The sequence below is a fragment of the Chiloscyllium plagiosum genome, unplaced genomic scaffold (assembly GCF_037043375.1).
Source record: "Chiloscyllium plagiosum isolate Xiang-an unplaced genomic scaffold, Cpla_swu_hap1 HiC_scaffold_46, whole genome shotgun sequence".
NCBI classification, from domain to species: Eukaryota; Metazoa; Chordata; class Chondrichthyes; order Orectolobiformes; family Hemiscylliidae; genus Chiloscyllium; species Chiloscyllium plagiosum.
Genome location: NW_028270184.1, coordinates 15,376,783 through 15,397,120, shown reverse-complemented (window position 1 = coordinate 15,397,120; position 20,338 = coordinate 15,376,783). Strand labels below are relative to the sequence as shown.

Here is a 20,338-nt window from a genome sequence, read left to right as displayed (position 1 = left end):
GCGTAGGTCTGAAATCCTGTGTAAGAATCTCCCAGTTCGGATGTTTAGCCCATGCAGGAGCCAGCTGCAGCTTTTGTTTGGAAAAGAGGCCCCGAATTAACGGCCACCGGAGGGTCAGGTCGCACGGCGCGTGCGCGGCCATGTTGATTAGGTTTTCCTGCAGAACGCATGCGCGGTCCACATCTTCCTTGCGCTGGTCTTCCTGAATGAAGAACCCGCAGGAACAATAAACAAGAGATTGATTCCCCCCACCAGAGATCTACGGGTTGTTGTAAGTCAGAAGGCCAGGGGTGCAGTCTGCAACAACGGCTTCTACTTCTACACCGCCTTTTGAGGTAAAACAAATTGTGGCAAAGCCACATGAGGCGATATTAGGGCAAATGATCAAACGCTTGAACAAAGAGGTAGGTTTTAAAGAGGAGAGTTTGGTACAGGGAGGAAATTCCAGACCCCGAGGACCAAGGCAACCGAAGGTGAAATCACCAATGATGGAGCAATGCAAGTTCAGAATGCGTCAGAGGCCAGAATTTAGAGGAGTCTAGGTATTTCAGAAACCGAGAGAAGGGGAGGTATCAGGGCGCGGCCGTTGGGGCGAATTTTATGGTAAGGTTGAGCATTTCAACATCACGTGCTTGATTGAGATCTAGTGTGGGTCAGTGAGCACGGGCCTGACAGGCTTAAATGAGACTTGCTGCAATTCACCCACAGCAAGGTTTGTGATACCTTTAAGTTTACAGAGGGAAAGAATGTGGAAGATCTTTGGGGACTGCATTGAAATAGTCGAGCTTCAGGAAGAGAATCAGGAACCAGAATGGACCTTGAGACTGATTCCAGGTTTAACTTAGTTTATGTGGGAGGGGGGAACAAAGGTTTGATGAAACCACATTCATTTGTGGGCGGCATGGTGGCACAGTGGTTAGCACTGCTGCCTCACAGCGCCAGAGACCCGGGTTCAATTCCCGCCTCACGCGACTGACTGTGTGGAGTTTGCACATTCTCTCCGTGTCTGCGTGGGTTTCCTTCGGGTGCTCTGGTTTCCTCCCACAGTCACAAAGATGTGCGGGTCAGGTGAATTGGCCATGCTAAATTGCCCGTCGTGTTAGGTTAGGGGTATGGGTGGGTTGCGCTTCGGCGGGGCGGTGAGGACTTGTTGGGCCGAAGGCCCTGTTTCCACACTAAGTAATCTAATCTAATTTAAGTGGTGAGCAACTTCAGTCATGAAGTTAGGTTAGAGAAAGTTAAGAGGAGGTTAAATGGAATTTTCAAAATCATGCAGGATATGGCTAGGTAGTGAGAAACTGTTCCCATTAATAAAAGCATCGCAAACAAGAGCACAGATTTCAAATGTACAAACGAGCGAATTGTGTGTTAGAAACTTCGCACAGCTTATGATTAGATCTGGAATACATTGCATGGAACTGAGATTTAGGCAGGTTCAATCGAGGACATTAGATCATTTTTTTGAATAGGAACAACATGTAAGATTATAGAGAAAAATCAGGAGAATAGCACAATGTCAGAATGCTCATTCAGAGAGTGACAAAATGGGTTAAATGACCTATTTTTGTGCCTTAAACAATTCTGTGATTTATAATTGCTTATTTAATCTCCACACAGTCAGATACGACTATGAGGCTAACATCTGCTATTCTGTATGGTCAGTTCAGGAGAATTAGATTAATGTTTTGTGATGATAACTGACTGAAATTAATTTCCAAACATATTGCTGTCTGTAGATGCACATTATTTTGTTAAAAAGTTCAGAAAGAATAACCCAAAACTATTTGGATTTCAGCAGAAGGAGAGAAGCGATTGGGATAGGGACTTACAGCTTTGGGAAACAAGAAAGAAAAAATAATCCACAGAAACTGAAATTTCTGTTCTAAATTTCTAACCTATACTCACTGCTGACTTTATGCTGACTCCTTTTCCAGTGTATTAAAGAAAGAGGATTAGATGATGGGAGACTTGAATCTGAGGTCTGAGTGAGTCAGCAGGACATACTCGTTACCGTTCAACATCTGATCTGTCAGCGGGAAAAGATTTCTAACATCATTGTGACTGGAAAAACACAGATCAGAGTGAGAATGTTCCAGTGAACTTATTGCAGGAAAAGCATTTACCAGTTACGCAGCCTGAAAGCGAAATCACTGGATTTGTAGCTGAGAAACTGGTGTGTGGACAAGCTTTCAACTGATCATCCAACCTGGAGAGACACCAGGACACCCATAGCATGGAGAAACCTTGGAAATGTGCCGACTGTGGAAAGGGATTCATTTCCCCATCAAAGCTGGAAACACATCGCCGCAGTCATACTGGGGAGAGGCCGTTCACCTGCTCCGTGTGTGGGAAGGGATTCACTGATTCATCCAACCTGCTGACACACCAGCGAGTGCATGCTGAGGAGAGGCCTTTCAGCTGCACTTACTGTGGAAAGAGGTTCAGGCACTCAGGCGCACTCACTGTACACCAGCGAGTTCACACTGGGGAGAGACCATTTGCCTGCTCTGTGTGTGGGAAGGCATTTAGTCAGTCAACCACCTTACTGAGACACCAGCAAATCCACACTGAGGAGAAGCCATTCAGCTGCACGGACTGTGGAAAGAGGTTCACTCGTTCAGGCACCCTTGTTATGCACCAGCGAGTTCACACCGGAGAGAGACCATTCACGTGCTCTGTATGTGGGAAGGGATTCACTCAGTCAAGCCACCTGCTGACACACCAGCGACTTCACACTGGGGAGAAACCATTTCCCTGCTCTGTGTGTGGGAAGGGATTCGCTCAGCAATCCCACTTGCTAACACACCAGCGGGTTCACACTGGGGAGAGCCAATCCATCTGCTCAGTGTGTGGGAAGGGATTTACTCTGCCATCCCAGCTAGTGACACACCAGCGAGTTCACACTGGGGAGAGGCCATTCACTTGCTCTGTGTGTGGGAAGGGATTCATTAGTTCAGCTACGTTGCTGCGACACCAGCAAGGTCACACCGAGGAGAGGCCTTTCAGTTGTGCTGACTGTGGCAAGAGGTTCAAGCAGTCTGACTACCTCATTGTCCACCAGCGAATTCATACTGGGGAGAAACCATTCACCTGCTCTCAGTGCGGAAAGAGATTCATCGATTCATCCCGACTGCGGAGACACCAACGAGTTCATGAGCGACTGCAAGGATATGGTTCTGTTATTACTCACATTCAGGACTGAATCACATTCATTCTGACACTTGCTGTTTGTTACTGCCAATGTTAATAATCCCTGTAACTGGAACTAGAGATTAATATTCTGGATCTGTATGATTGAATTTTCAGGGCTGCAGGGTCTCTTTCAAAAGTACTACCTGTGATTGTTCACCATCATTCAGGGACGTTCACCAGAAATTAGTTGATAACAAAATTCTGAACTTTTTGCTTTAGTCCTAAATTGACCTTTGCATATTTTACAATTCAGTGTCTCTTCCACTGATAACATTTCCAATGAGAATGTGCTGATGAATCCTTACTGGTAATTCTGACCGGCTTGCACATTCCACGCAGTAGTCCTTCCAGTATCCACCAAGAAGAAGAGGAATGGAATTTGGTGGAGATTCAAGAGTCTCAAAATGTTCTCCTCATCTGGTACAGAAATCCTATCAGCACAGGCATGAAGACAAGTCTGATCCCAGTAATGGACTTTGAGAAATTAGCATCCAATAAGTTGGTAAAATCTTCTGACCTGTATTGATTGTTGTAGAAAATTCGCTCTCTGTCTCATTCTCTCTTTCTAGTTTTTTCTCTCTTTCTCTGTCTCAAGAACCCGGTCTGGCATGCCGCACTCTCTTTCACCCTCCCTCCCCCAGCGCACCCGCACTCTTTCTTCCTCCCTCCCCCTCTTCCCTCGTTACTTCAAATTCCCTGGAAGTCGTAAAATCTTCTGACCTGTATTGATTGTTGTAGAAAATTCTCTCTCTCTCGCACGCTCTCTCGCTCGCTCTCTCTCTCACTCACTGTTGTGAAGAAACAAAATCCATACATTACTATGTCAGATGCAGGACAGGCTTGATCTCTTTGTCCAAGATGTGACTCCAGCACAGATCCTGAAACAAGATATTTCTGACTGTGATATAATTGGACTTAATGACTAACCAAATACGTAAAAGTTTAAAGACAGGCTGTTGGAAAGTGTTTCAAAGCGATTCAACCTGGCTTTAACACAAAACTTACATTCAGACGCACACCTGTAAATTATTCAGAGGAGACACTGCCACTCACCAGAGAGACCAGCACTCATTCTGCATCATCCATCTGTTTGTCCTCAAGGACCAGAAAACCATTCTCACATGTCAAGGGTTGTGTTTAGCTTCTCACATTAAACTGTTGCTTCCTAATAAACCACTCTTAAATAATGAATGAGCTTGAGCCCCTTTTTTCAGGGAGTGGGATTGCAGTGATGGAGATCATAGTCTTGAGGACTATCAGTCTTAAGAACCTTTTTACCTGTGCTTAATTAAATCAGGCCAGGAATATACAGTGACCTTGACATATTACAGGAAATGTTTGATTGCTAAGAGAGAAAACAGGCAGGGGCTTAAGAGAGCCTGGGGATTGTAGAAGAGTGTGACAGGGATTACAAATATATCCACAGTAGGCTTCACAAAGAGTTTTGGAAGCAAAATTAAATTGAATTCCAAGTCCAGAATCAATGGGACAACTTTCCCAGGAAGGATGCAGTGAACAGAGAGACAAGGAAGTTAAAATCTATCCAAAGATCTGTATTGGCGATATGCCAATAATTTAGAATTGTGTGAGATGATCTGCAGTCAGGAGAATGAATCATATTTACCAGAAAGGTTTTGATGTATATTCTTGGAGGCAGCTTAAAAGTTTGTCTTTCTGATTCTGATCAGAAATTTTCTACCGTGTGTAATCAGGAAATGAGGAAAACAAACTGATTGCTGTCTCACCCAGCTCGTTGTTAGCTATCAGTCGTCATTAAGGAGGTTCTGTTCTCAGAGTTGGGAGACCTCTATTCACTGTCTAATAACCTGATCAAATCTCAACCATACTCCGAGCAGGTGGTAACCATTTAGCCCATTAAGCCTGCTCTATTAAGCCTGTTCAATCATTGATCGTTCACTTCAATGCCTTTTTCCAGCACTATCCTTTTCCATCCTCTTTTTTAAAACAAGTTTGTCAATCTCAATTTTAAACATATGAGATGACTGAGCTTCCATAGCTCTGGGATAGAGAATTCCAAAGATTCACAACCATTTGAATAAAATAATTTTTCCTCACCACCATCCCAAGGTGGTTGCCCACTTATGTTTCAATTGTGTCCTCTAATTCCAGATTCCTATTTTAGAAAATTACTTGCATATCCCTCATCTATTCCTTAAGTATTTATCAGTTTCAAAGTGATCATCTCTAATTCTTTGAACCATGAGAGTAAGTAGGTTGCAACTTCAAGATTGTCAGCAAGACTGCTATGAGTGAGATCAGGAGAAACTTTTTTACTCAGTTATTAGGATTTGTAATGCATTGGCTGGGAGATTGGAGGTGGATTCCATTGACAGTTTCAAAAGAAAGCTAGATATATATTTGAAGGAATGAAGTTAGGCTATGGAGGTGGGGCTGGAAAGTGGGATTAACTGGGTAGTTCTTTCAGGAATTGGTGCAGACATGATGGGTTGAATGGCATCCTCTACTGTAAAATTCCAAGATTCTTAATATCAGCCCATTTCCCATAATGTTCCTTCATAGCAGAGTGCTGCCACCCCAGGTAAGTCTGGTGAGTCTCAGTTGCACTCCCTCTCTGGCAATGAAAGCCTTCATGAGCTAATGGGGCCAAAAATGCACACACTAACTCAGGTGCAGTCACCCCAAGGTTTTCAGAACTCATGCACAAATTCATTATTCTTGCAATTAAATTCTCTTCCGATAAAGGCTAACATAGATTTCCTAATTGCCAGCTATACCTGCCTAATAGTCTAAATAACTTATTGACCAGGAGACAATGTAGATCAGTGAGCACAGGAGTTTGGGAGAATGCAACCTGGAAAGTGCACAGGCAGCATCGTTTTGGATGATCTCAGGTGAAGGTGCAGTGTATGTTGAGAGGCTGGTCAGGAATGTATTGGTTACCATCAAGTCCAAAGACTTGGATGAGGCTTTCAGCAGCAACTAAGCTGGAGAAGGGTGACTTTATGGAAATTTAAGTACCTGGTATCAGTTAGAATTAGACTTAGGTTTTATAGGTACAAGGTACTTATGTACAAGAGTTTAAGTAAAAAGTTGGAAACATAAAGAAATAAGGTAAAAATTCAAGACTACACTGTTCTCAGTGTACAGGTGTGATTAAGTTAAAAATTCTAATTTGCAGTCCTTCTTTAGCCATGAGCCTGCAGTTGCTCCACACTGGGCGTTCCTCACAAGAGCTCGATCCTCCAACCTGTACTAGACTTGATCTCTGGCACTGCCATCTTGTCGCCGAGCACTATCCGTGCTCATGAACTACCTCATGCAGACTGCCAGAGTGCCCCTCTGGCGCTCCTCCAGACCGCAAGCCCCTTCCACATTGCCACTGACCACAGAGTTCTGCCCGGGTACACCAAACACCTCAAGACCAAATGCCAAAGTCTCGGTTCTGGGCCCCCAGCCGCTGCCTCCATGCCCAAGCTCCCTCCAGAAGGTAAGTAGAGGGAAAAAGAAAGCCAGCAAAGAAGAAAAAAAAAAGCGGTTGAGCTCCAACTCAGGAGCCCTACTCTGTTGCCACCGTGGAGTTATGATGTGATTACAAAATCAGCTTGGGGTCAAAAGCGGCATTAGTATTGTGGACAGTATGATTTAGCTTAAAAGTTTCTACAAGGGGAAAAGCTCTAGCTCAGGAGACCAGATTTGAAGTGGTGAGTGAATGGAATAGCTCAGATCATTCCAATTTTTAATTGGTGGAGTTTTCTGCTCATCCAGTACTGAAATATAATATGACAAGTGTAGAGGAAGAGAGGGATGGTGGTAGGTGGAGCTTGACATAGTGCTCCCTTAGAGCAAGAGGCTTAGATGTGGCAGAATTTGCTAGTGCATCTAAGAGGGTTTCTTGAAACAGTGCATGGACAGTTCAAGCAGAAAAGGGGCCATACTGTACTTTGTATTGGCTAATGAGCCAGGCCAGGTGGCTGACATTTCAGTGAGACAGCACTTTGGAAACAGCAATCACAATCCTTCAGTTTTAAGATAGCTATGAATAAGGATAAGTCAGTACATTGAGGGAAGGTACTAAACTGGGGGAGGGCAAATTATGCCAATATTGGGCAGGAGCTAGCGAGTGTTAATTGGGAGGAGCTATTATTGGGCAAGTTCACAGTTGATGTCTGGGATTTGTTTAAAGGCCTGCTGATCAGAGTTCAGGACCGGCATGTTCCAGCAAGAAGGAAGGACAAGGATGGCAAGGTCATAAGGGACATTGTGGATTTAGTCAAAAGGGAAAAAAAGGCACATATGTCAGGTTTAGGAAGTTAAAATAGGTAAGGCCTGTGAGGAATATAAAGAAAGCAGGAAAGGACTCAAGCAGGAAATTTGGAGAGCAAAGAGGGGACATCTTGGGAAGTAGAGTTAAAGAGAATCCCAAGGCATTCTATACATATATTTAAAAAAAAGGATAACTAGGGAGAAGGTAGGACCACTCGAGGATAAAGGAGGGAATTTATGTTTGGAGGCAGAAGATATAGATGAGAACCTAAATGAGCACTTTGTGTTGGTATTCACCCAGAAGGATATGGAGGATAGTGTGATTAGTGCAGAGCATGTTAATATGCGAGGGCATTTTGAGATCAAGAAAGAAGTGGTGTTCAGTCTCTTGCAGAACATTGAGGCGGATATGTCTGCCAGGGTCCGATGGTCTCTTTCAACAACTTGAGTAGATAAGACAAGAGATTGTTGGGGCCTTGACCAAGATCTTTGTATCAAAGAGTGTGCTGCTGGAAAAGCACAGCTGGTCAGGCAGCATTCAAGGAGCAGGAGAATGGGCGTTTCGAGCGTAAGTCCTTCATCAGGCTCTGAAATCCAGCATCTGCAGGCCTCACTTTCTCCAAGATCTTTGTATTCTCATTAGCCACTGGAGAGAAGACTGATGAGTAGCGAATGTTCCTCTGTTCAAGAAAAGAAATAGACATAATCGAGGCAACTACAGAGCTGTGAGACTCACATCGGTGGTTGGGAACCTATTGGAGAGAATTCTTACGGATAGGATCTAAATGCATAAAAAAGCCTAACTCGGAGGGTCGGTGCGGACTTGTTAGGCTGAAGGGCCTGTTTCCATACTATAGGGAATCCAATCTAATCTAATCTAATTAGGCATGGTCAGCATAGCTTTGTGCAGGGCAGGTCATGTCTTACGAACTTGATTAAATTTTTTTGAGGAAGTAAAGGTAGAGCAGTGGAAGTTGTCTTACATGGATTTCAATAAGGCTTTCGACAAAGTCCCATAAGGCAGGTTTATTCAGAAAATTAAGATGCATGGTGATTTGGCTGCGTGGATTCAAAATTGGCTTGCCCTTAAAAGGCAGAGGGTAGTCGTGGAAGGATGTTTTTTTCTGGCTGGAGGCCTGTGACTAGTGTTCTGCAAGGATCTGTACTGTACTGGGACCTGTGCTGTTTGTGGTATATATGACTTGGATGAAAATGTCGATAGATGGGTTAGTAAATTTGCAGACCATACAAAGATCAGTGGAGTTGTGGATAGTGTAGAAGGTTGTCAAAGGACACAGAGGGATACAGATGAGTTATAAATATGGGCAGAAAATAGCAGATGAATATTAATCTGGGGAAGTGTGAGGTGCGGCACTTTGAGCAATCAAATTTTAAGGAAAAGTATACAGTAATGTGGAAGCTTTAGAATGGATGCACAGGATTTACCAGGATGCTGCCAGGATTGAAGGGCATAGAAAGGTTGAGGGAGCTAGGGCTTCTCTATTAGAATGAAGAAGGATGAGAGGTGACTTGATAGAGGTGTACAAGATGATGAGAGACATAGATAGAGTAGACAGCCTGAGACTTTTTCCCAGGGGGAAATGGAAATCACAAGGGGGCGTAATTTTAAGCTTATTGGAGGAAGGTTTGGGGGAGATGTCAGAGGTAGATTGTTTACATGGAGTGGTGGGTGTGTGGAATGCACTGCCAGCAGTGGTAGTAGAGTCAGATTTAGGGACATTTAAGTGACTCTTGGATAGGCATATGGATGATAGTCAAATGAAGGGTATGTAGGTTAGTTTGATCTTAGAGTAGGATAGAAGGTTGGCACAACATCAAGGGCCGAAGGGCCTATACTGTGCTGTACTGTTGTATGTTCTATTAATGGCAGGACCTTGCACAGTACTGATGAACAGAGTTCAAGTCCATAGCTCCCTGAAAGTGGCTCGCAAGTAGATAGTATGATAAAATTAGCATATGGTATTTCTGCCATTATTGCTTGGGGAATTGAGAACAAAAGTCAGGATGCCATGTTGCAGCTTTATAAGACTTTGGTTGGGTCACACTTGGAGTATTGTGCCCAATTCTGGTTGTCACATTATAGGCAGGAGGTGGATGCAAGGTTTGTGAAGGTTTGTAGCTCAGTTTGAGGTTTAGGGTGTAGGTTTGCTTGGTGAGCTGTAGGTTTGCTATCCAGACGTTTCATTACCTGGCGAGGTAACATCATCAGTGGCGACCTCCAAGTGAAGCGAAGCTGTTGTCTCCTGCTTTCTATTTATATGTTTGTCCTGGATGGGGTTCCTGGGGTTTGTGGTGATGTCATTTCCTGTTAGTTTTCTGAGGGGTTGATAGATGACGTCTAGATCTATGTGTTTGTTTATGGCATTGTGGTTGGAGTGCCAGGCTTCTAGGAATTCTCTGGCATGTCTTTGCTTAACCTGTCCCAGGATAGATATGTTGTCCCAGTCGAAATGGTGGGTTTTTTTTCCTCCGTGTGTAGGGCTACGAGGGAGAGAGGGTCGTGTCTTTTTGTGGCTAGCTAGTGTTTGTGTATCCTGGTGGCTAACTTCCTTCCTGTTTGTCCTACATAGTGTTTGTAGCAGTCCTTGCATGGAATTTTGTAGACGATTCCTCAAGAACAAACCACGACAAGCAGACCAAACACAGCCAGAAACCCTAACCACCTTACCATACATCAAAGAAGTTTCAGAAATGTCAGCCGGACTACTAAGACCCCTCGGAATCCTAGTAGCACACAAACCACCAACACTCTCAAACAAAAACTAACAAACTTAAAAGACCCAGTACAACCCATGGACAAAACCAATGTCGTCTACAAAATTCCATGCAAGGACTGCCACAAACACTATGTAGGACAAACAGGAAGAAAGTTGGCCACGAACACCAGCTAGTCACAAAAAGACACGACCCTCTCTCCCTCGTAGCCCTACACATGGAGGAAAAAAAACACCATTTCGACTGGGATAACATATCTATCCTGGGTCAGGCTAAGCAAAGACATGCCATGGCACCATAAATGAACACACAGATCTAGATACCACCTATCAACCCCTCAAAAAACGAACAGGAAATGACATCACCACAAACCCCAGGAACCCCATCCAGGACAAACAGAAAGTAGGAGACAACAGCTTCGCTTCACTTGGAGGTCGCCACTGATGATGATACCCAGCCAGGTAATGAAACATCTGGATATCAGACCTACAGCTCAGTGAGTAAACCTACACCCTAAAGGATGTGGATGCTTTGGAGAGGTTTACCAGGATGCTGCCTTGCTTAGAGATTATGAGCAATCAGTAGAGGCTAGTAAAACTTGGGTGGAGACTGAGGAAAGACTTGATAGAAGTCTATAAAATTATGAGATGCATAGATAGGGTTGACAGTCAGAATATGTTCCCCGGAGTTGAAATGTCTAATAGCAAGAGGCATCCATTTAAGGTGGGAGGAGGAAAATTCAAAATAGATGTGAGGGGCACTTTTTTTACACAAAGTGGTAGGAATGTGGAACACACTGCCAGGGCTGAAGGTGGAGGCAGATAAGATAGGGGTGTTTAAGGGGTCTTGCAGACAAGCACTTGAATATGCAAGCAATGGAGGTGTAGGGACCAGCTACGCAGAAGGGATCAGTTTAATTTGGCATCATGTTTGGCACAATATTGTGGGCCAAAGGGCCCATTCTCTTGCTGTGCTGTCCTATGTGCTTTTGGATGATGTCACCTCATGGCAGCGTGTAGATGAGGAATAAGAGGGGGCAAGGAGGACACCACGGAAGGAATGAGGTCTGAGATTAGACAATAATATGTGTAGAAGATGGGATCAAGGATTATATTTTTGAGAGTGGCTGATGATGATGAATCACAAGGATACGGTGGGCGGCACGGTGGCACAGTGGTTAGCACTGCTGCCTCACAGCGCCAGAGACCCGGGTTCAATTCCCGCCTCAGGCGACTGACTGTGTGGAGTTTGCACATTCTCCCCGTGTCTGCGTGGGTTTCCTTCGGGTGCTCCGGTTTCCTCCCACAGTCCAAAGATGTGCAGGTTAGGTGAATTGGCCCTGCTAAATTGCCCGTAGTGTTAGGTAAAAGGAGTAAATGTAGGGGAATGGGTGGGTTGCGCTTCGGCGGGTCTGTGTGGACTTGTTGGGCCGAAGGGCCTGTTTCCACACTGTAAGTAATCTAATCTAAAAATACGGAGATAGAGCTAGAAAAGAGAGAGGATCAATAATAGTATCAGTAAGCATTGGGAAATTGGATGATTGGTAGTTTAATGCGAATAAGGCCAATGAAGCTGAAAATGTGGACCTCATGGACAAGGTGATCCCTGACTGGGCAGGCAATAATTGCAGAAAGATCTGAATTCTGGTTTTGGTTAAGAAGGCCTTGTACCTAGTGGAGCTGTGGGGAACACCAGAGGAGCTGATTGGACTGTTTTAATATTAGTGACAGAGAAGCTGCAGAAGCCCCTCTCATTTATTGTCAGAGGTGAGGATGGGGTGGGGGAAGAGTGAGAACGTTTCAAAAAGAAATAAAAAATATCTGAGATATTACATTTGCAACTGTAGTTACTTGTGATGTCGCTTATGTCTCAACAGATGGAATAGGTAAGTGAATTAATTTCAACATGTGTAGTTGGTGAATGGTCATTGCCCATTGTAATCTTTCTTATGTTTCAGCAAGATGGACAACCGAATAGCTGACTCAGTAAAATGTTAGGGAAAGAAATCTGCTATCCTTACCTGATCTGTCCCACATGTTTTGGCCTATACAGATATGTAGTTGACTCTTAAATGTCCTCTGAAAGTGCCTAGCAAGTAATTCAAGGACTGATTGACATGGCAATCAACTGTAGGTAATGCCCATGACACTGGTATCGCATGAATGTCTAACTAAGAGTTGTTTTCATCTGGATTTTTAGGGTGGAGATAGGTGGGTTTTAGTTTCAGTTCTATAATGGTCGTCATTTTTTTGAAGGCGAACTTGAGGACTGTAAATGCTGGAGATTAGAGTCAAGATTAGAGTGGTGCTGGAAATGCACAGCAGGTCAGGCAGCATCCACGAAGCAGGAAAATCGACATTTCAGGCAGGAGCCCTTCACTTTTTCAAGCCTTCAGTCATTTGGAACAGTGACCTAAAGACATAACTTCCATAACAAATGTGACTTGATCAAGTGTCTTGCAGGACATGTGTTGTAAATGGGTAAAGTGTATAAAGTGCTGAGTTCAAAGCACTGAGAAAAACAGATCCAAAGCCATGAGCTTAGTTTTGACTGTGGAGCAGGTGAGTGAAGTTTTCTGTTCAGGGCAAGAGTTTCTTTTGATGAAGCCTCTAATCTGGAAACGTTTGTATCAAAGTTTTCAAGTTGTCAGAACTAAAAAGAAGTTCAGACCCTCAGAGTTAAAAAGGATTCTTGTCAGCAGACATGTGCCGCAATGCTGCTTTCATTAGTCAGATTATAAAAGTTGGCAATCATGTTGCAGCTGTATAGACGTTTAGTTAGCTCACATTTGGAGAATTGTGTGCTGATGTGGTACCACATTCAAGGATTTTGGGGAGGGTGCAAAGATTGACCAGAATGTTGCCTGGATTGGAGTATATTAGCTATAATAAAAAGACAAACTTGGATTGTTTTGGCTCAAGCTGCAGAGGCTGAGTACCAACCTGAGACAATTACAACGAATGAGAGGATTGGAAATGTGGGTGGAAGTGTCAAATACTAGGGAGGATTGGTTTAAAGTGAGAGGGGAAAAGTTTAAAAGAGGTGTGTGAGACAAGTTTTTTTTACAGAGTGTGGTAGGTGCCTGAAAGGAAGGTGATACAATGACAAAGTTTAAGAAGCATTTAGACAGACACACCAACAGGCAGGGGATAGAGGGATATGGACCATGTGCTGGGATTAATTTAGAATGGCACCATGGACAGCAAAGTCATGGTGGTCCAAGGGCCTTTTTCTGTTCTGTAATGTTCTAGCTTAATGTTCCAGGATACAAATGCCATAGGAAGAATAGAAAGGGGGGCAAGAGAGGAGGGGGAGTGGCAGGTTGATAAGGGATAGAATTAAAGCCGTACTTAGGGAGGATAATCCTAGGAATACCTTGAGGGTGGAATGACAGAAATAAGAAAGGGATTGTATTATAGTCCCCCTAATAGACAGCAGGAAACTGAGAAACAAATTTGTAAGGAGACTACAGTTATCTATAAGAATAATAGGGTGGTTATGGTGGGGGATTGTAACTTTTCAAACATAGACTGGGAAAGCCATAGTGTTAAGGGTTTAGATGGAGAGGAATTTGTTAAGTGTGTACAAGAAAATTGTCTGATTTTGGGTATGTGGATGTACCTACTAGAGAAGGTACAAAACCTGACCTACTCTTGGGAAAAAGGCAGGGGAGGTGACTGAGGTGTCAGTGAGGGAGCACTTTGGGGCTAGCGACCATAATTCTATTAGTTTTAAAGTAGTGATGGAAAAGGATAATCAGGATCTAAAAGTTGGAGTTCGAAATTGGAAGGAGGTCAATTTTGACAGTATTAGGCAAGAACTTTCAAAAGCTGATAGGGGGGCAGATGTTTGCAGGTAAAGGGATGGCTGGAAAATGGGATGCCTTCAAAAATGAGATAACGAGAGTCCAGATACAGTATATTCCTGTTAGAGTGAAAGGAAAGGTAAGTGTAGGGAATGATGATTGGAGAAATTGAGGTTTTGCTTAAGAAAAAGGAAGCATATGTCAGGAGAGATCGAGTGAATCCTTACAACAGTATAAAGGCAGTAGGAGTATACTTAAGAGGGAAATCAGGAGGACAAAAAGGGGACATGAGATAGCTTTGGCAAACAGGGTTAAGGAGAATCCAAAGGGATTTTATAAGGACAAAGGAGTAACTAGGGAGAATAGGGCCTCTCAAAGATCAGCAAGGTGGCCTTTGTGTGGAGCCGCAGGAGAGGGAGGAGGTACCAAATGTATATTTTGCATCAGTGTTTGTTGTGCAGAAGGAAACAGAAGAGATAGAATGTGGGGAAATAGATGGTGACATCTTGAAAAATGTACATATTACAGAGGTGGTGGTGCTGGATTCCTTGAAATGCATAAAAGTGGATAAATCTCCAGGACCTGATCAGGTATACACTAGAACTCTATGGGAAGCTAGGGAAATGATTGCTGGGCCCCTTGCTGAGATATTTGTATCATCGATAGTCACAGGTGAGGTGCCAGAAGACTGGAGGTTGGCTAATGTAGTGCCACTATTTAAGAAAGGTGGTAAGGAAAAGCCAAGGTACAATAGACTGGTGAGCCTGACATCAGCGGTGGGCAAGTTTTTGGAGGGAATCCTAAGGTACAGGATTTACATGTATTTGGAAAGTCAAGGACTGATTAGGGATTGTCAGCATGGCTTTGTGCATGGTAAATCATATCTCACGAACTTGATTGAAGAACTAACAAAGAGGATTAAGGGCAGAGCGGTGACCGTGATCTATATGGATAAGTAAGGTGTTCAACAAGGTTCCTCATGGTAGACTAGTTAACAAGGTTAGATCTCACAGAATACAGGGAGAACTAGCCATTTGGATACAGAACTGTCTTCAGATGAACAACATCTGTGTGAGACATAGGGAGCTTCCTCTAATATTCAATATGTTTATTCAAATGTTACAATTTCATCTGACAATTTATTACAGGTCTTGAGAAGGGAAACTCCTTATTGACCTTTTACAACAGATTTCTGAGTAACCCAATTAGTTTGAAACTTGGAGCTGGTTATTTTTATTTGTTATGTACTGTAACTAACAGACTATAGCTGCAACAATGATCGAATCAGAAAAACCCTTGAGCTGCCTCCATAAACAGATGTCAAAACATTTCCAGTAAAATGTGATAACTGTCAACTTTGATTAATTCTCCCTAACTGGAGCTTGATTCGTACAATTCTATATCATTTGCATGTCATAAATCCAAATGGTTTAAATAAAGTTCCAATGTGGATTTTAAAGATTTGCCACCTCTCTGTTGATCTGCATCCACTTTGAGGTTATTTTCACAATCTAGTTTGGTTTATTTCTCTCCCAATTGGATTACAGTCAATTTTCTCACAGATGTGTCAATATCCAGAATTTAAAATGTTATCTCAGCCACAATCCACAATAATTACTCAGTGGTGTTCTGTTGTTATATTACTGAGAATGTCTGGGACCAATTCTTTCAGGCAGGTTCACCATGCTTTTCCCACGTTAATTACACCACACATGTCACATGGCATATGCCATCCAATATTCCATCAATCTTTTACTTTGTGAGTTATTCCTACTCGCTGATGCAATGTTCTCCATCCTTTATTCACTTATTCAATTGCCACTCACTGTTGTGATGCTCTCCATCTCTTACTCAGAGTTATGGTTTGTTATTGACTGAGTGGAAGATCTAATTCATTCTCATTCAGGAGCACCAGCGGAACTTTACTGTTCAATCTAATCTTGATGTAATGTATTGTCTGTAGAGCAGAGGCTGAAGTACTTGCAATCGGTTTAGAAATAACTTCCAAATCTCCCGTTGTCAAGCACTTCGTCTCAAAAATTATCACTGCTGTGATTTGCAACAGCAATATCAGTTGAATCCAAACGCTGCAGATGCTTATAAACTCGCTGATGTCTCAGCAAATTGGATGACCGAGTGAATCCTTTTCCACATGTGGAGCAGGTGAATGGCCTTTCCCCAGTGTGAACACGCTTGTGTACATTGAGATAGGATGCAGACCCAAACTTCTTTCCACAAGCAACACAGCTAAATTGCTTCTCCTCAGCATGAATTTGTTTGTGCGACCAAAGGCTGGAATAAAGAGTGAATCCCTTCCCACAAATGGGGCAGACAAATGGCTTCTCTCCAGTGTGAACTTGCTTGTGTGACCAAAGGCCAGATGCATGAATGTATCCTTTGCCACACACAGAGCAGATGAATGTCTTTTCTCCAGTGTGAACTCGCTTGTGTGATGAAAGGCCAGATGAATGAGTAAATCCTTTGCCACACACAGTGCAAATGAATGGCTTCTCCCCAGTGTGAACTCACTTGTGTGACCAAAGGCCAGATGAATGAGTGAATCCTTTGCTGCACACAGAACAGATAAATGGCTTTTCCCCAGTGTGAATCCGCTGATGTGCAGTCAGGTCGGAAGTCTGGCTGAATCCCTTTCCACAGTGAGTGCAGCTGAATGGCTTCTCTCCATTGTGAATTCGCTGGTGTGACATGAGGCGGGCTGAACGAGTGAATCCCTTCCCACATTCAGAGCATATGAATGGTCTCTCTCCAGTGTGTGTGTGTTGGTGTTCAGTGAGGGTGGATGACTGCCTGAAACTTTTTCCACAGTGAGTGCAGCTGAATGGCTTCTCCTCAGTGTGAATTCGCTGGTGCAATATGAGGCTTGCTGACCGAGTGAATCCCATTCCACACTCAGTGCAGATGAATGGTCTCTCTCCAGTGTGAATTCGCTGGTGTACCACCAGGTTGGATGACTGAGTGAATCTCTTACGACACACACAGCAGATGAATGGCTTCTCCCCAGTGTGAATTCGCTGGTGTGCACTGAGGTTGGATGAAGATCTGAATCTCTTCCCACAGTGAGTACAACTGAATGGCATCTGTTTGGTGTGAATTCTCTGGTGTGACATGAGGCTGGCTGACTGAGTAAATCCCTTCCCACATATGGAGCAGGTGAATGGTCTCTGTCCAGTTTTTTCTTGCTGGTATGACATAGGGTTAGCTGAAGACTTCAACAACTTTTTTCTGCAGCAAGTGTCACTGATTAGTCTCTTCCTGTTGTGCATTTGCTGGTGTGACTGGAGACTGGATGACTGAGCAAATGCCTTCCCACATACTGAGCAGGTGAATGGCTTCTCCCCAGTGTGAATTCGCTGGTGTGCAGAGAGGGCGGATGACTGCCTGAACCTCTTTCCACAGTACATGCAGTTGAATGGCCTCTCCCCAGTGTGAATTCGCTGATGTAACATGAGGTTCGCTGACTTAGCAAACCCCTTCCCACACACTGAACAAATGAACGGCCTCTCATCACTGTGAGTTTGCTGGTGTAACATGAGGCTGGATGAGTTTGTAAATCCTTTTCCACACACACAGCAGATAAATGGCCTGACCCCACTGTGAATGCGTTGATGGGTTTCTAGCAGACAAGGATAATCAAAGCCTTTTCCGCAATCCTCACATTTCCATCGTTTTTCCACAGTATTAGCCCCACTGTGACTGCGTCGATGATATTCCAGCCTGGATGGGTATCTGAAGCCCTTCCCACAGTTCTCACATTTCCAAGGTTTCTCCATGATGCAGGAAATCCTTGTGGATTTCCTAGTTGAAATATAAGCTCGAGCTTTGGTCAGGTACAGGACAGGTTTCACCCCACTGTGGTGTGATGTTTTCACGGTGTTGTGTTAAACTGGCTAAAACTCTTTCTGGGTGTCCTGTACCATGTGATTTTTGATGCAGAGAGATGCCAACAGCACAGGTTCAATTCCTGTACTAATTGATGTTATCATGAAAATCCCATTTTCTTAATCTTGCTTCTCACTTGAGGCACAGTGACCCTCAGGTTAATTCCACCCCCTCTTGTCTCTCTCTCTCTCTCTTTCTCTCTCTCTCTCTCTCTCTCTCTCTGACTTTAACTTTATAAATCTCTTTCCACAGTAAGTTCTTTCACACACACTCTCAGGTTGTGAAACCAGTAAACTCTTTCCATTCAGGTATCAGTGCCCAGTATCTGTGCATGTAACATTCAGGTGCTGATGAATTGAGTGACTTCTCGGATCTTGGTGTGATGTACAGTTCAGGTTTCCAATCAACAAATTCTCTCTTTCTAACATCCTGGAATAGAAATTGATAAAAGTCAGCACTGGGAGCACCTGATAGAAATCTAAAACAAACAATTCCAGCTTTTGAGGAATATCTTTCCTTTCTTGTTCTCTCAAAGATGTCTGTTGAAATCCAAATAAAGTTTTGGATAATTCTTTCTGAACAGATTTTTAAAAAAAAGTACGTCTAAAGAGAGCAATATCTCTGATGATTCACTTCAATCATTACTCACTGCAAAACATTAGTCTGATCGTCGTTGACTGACCATACACAGTAGGAGAAAAACAGTCTTATGTTCATAACCAACTGTCAGCAACGAGTAATCATGAAACACGAAACTGCTATGGCACAGAAGGAGGCCATTCAGCCCATTTTGGTTGTGGGATTCTCTGAATTAGCACTCTGACACTTATGCCATTCTGCTGATGATTCTGTCATCTCATACATTGTTTCTAGCCAAATAATAATATAATGACTTTGACTGAACCTGCCTAAACAGTTCCATGTGTTACATTCCAGATTCTAATTACTAGCTGCATGATAAAGATCTTTTCTCCTATCATATTTTTGACTTTTGTAAATTATTTGAAATCTGCACTCAATGCATTTACCAGAGCAAACAGTTTCTCACTATCTGCTCTGTCCAGATCCCTCATTATTTTGAAAACTTGCACAAAATCTATTAGCCATCTCCAATCTATCTTCAGGGCTGAAATTTCTATATCCATATCCCCAACTGCTCCTTCTCTCTGATTCAAACTAAATGAACTAGGAGAAAGTGAGGACTGCAGATGCTGGAGACCAGAGTTGAAAGGTGTGGTGCTGGAAAAACACAGCAGGCCAGGCAGCATCCAAAGAGCAGGAGAATCGACGTTTCGGGCATAAGCCCAAGTGTGGCCTGAAGAAGGGCTTATGCCAGAAATGTCGATTCTCCTGCTCTTTGGATGCTGCCTGGCCTGCAGTGTTTTTCCAGCACCACACTTTTCAACTCAAACTAAATTAAACCTGGAATCACCCTCTTGGTCTATTCTGGTTTCTGACTCTCTTCATGCAGATTAATTAACTCCAATTAAATATTGGGAAGAATGAAGCCACCGTTTCCAGTTCCTGCTCCAATTTTCATTCCTGAGCTACTGCCTCAATTCCTCACTCTGGCAACACTGATATTCAGCCAGGCTGTGCACAACATGGTGTTACATTTGATTCTGAGAGGAGCTTCTGATCTTATATCTGTATTAAGACTGCCTGTTTCCACCAGTTATCTCATTCGCGCCTGTTCCTACCTCAATGTAGTTGCTACTGAAACCCTTATTCATACCTTTGTTACCTCAACGCTTAACTACTTCAATGCTGTGCTCAACGATCTTCCACATCTGGAAATTTAAAGTCTTGAGTCCTGCGTTTGCTGACGTACACCAGCTCCCATTCAACTAACATCCTGACTTTAAAATTCTCGTTTTTATCAAATTCCCCCGCGGCCCACCCCTCATTTCTGCGAACCCCCCGACCCCACAAAAACCGTCCGAAATATCTGGGCTACTCTAATTCCGGCCTTTAGCATCCCCAACTTTTATTGATCCATCATTGGTGGCTACAGCTTCAATTGCCTCGGTGCCAAGTTCTGGTATTCCCTCCCCCAATTTTCTCCTTAAAACTGAAGTTTTTTTTGCCCAAGTGTGTGTTCATCTGCCACGATATCGCTTCATGTGGCTTTAGGGGACAACTTGTTTTACCTCTTTTCTGTGAAATGCACTGGGATGGCTTATTATGTCTAAGGCGGTATTAAAATATAAGTTGTTGTTGTTGTCGCCTCAAGCTTTACAACAGAGTGTGGGAAAAATCTCTCATTGTTTCACTGGGCTCTTCATCCGGGTTTGCCAGCTTCCATGACGCTCGGTGCTGCGCATGCGTTCTGCAGAGCCGTGCTCTCATTAAAGATGGCGGCTATGTGCGCGCTCTCAACCCCGGCGGCCGTTAACTCGGGTTCTGGATCAGTGGTGCTGGAAGAGCACAGCAGTTCAGGCAGCATCCGAGGAGCAGTAA

At 43.5% G+C, this 20,338-nt stretch overlaps 1 protein-coding gene and 1 pseudogene across 1 annotated transcript in view; one reads left to right on the top strand and one right to left on the bottom strand.

The window, feature by feature from the left end:
- Positions 1-619: 619 nt before the first annotated feature.
- Positions 620-20,338, top strand: part of LOC122544017 (uncharacterized) — a 43,377-nt gene continuing 23,658 nt past the window's right edge. Inside the window, exon 1 of the mRNA XM_087983668.1 lies at positions 620-3,156. Coding sequence (XP_087839794.1) covers positions 2,234-3,156 — 923 coding nt within the window. The 5' untranslated portion in view covers positions 620-2,233. The remainder of the gene's footprint in view (positions 3,157-20,338) is intronic.
- On the bottom strand, positions 15,153-18,712 carry LOC122543905 (uncharacterized; annotated as a pseudogene).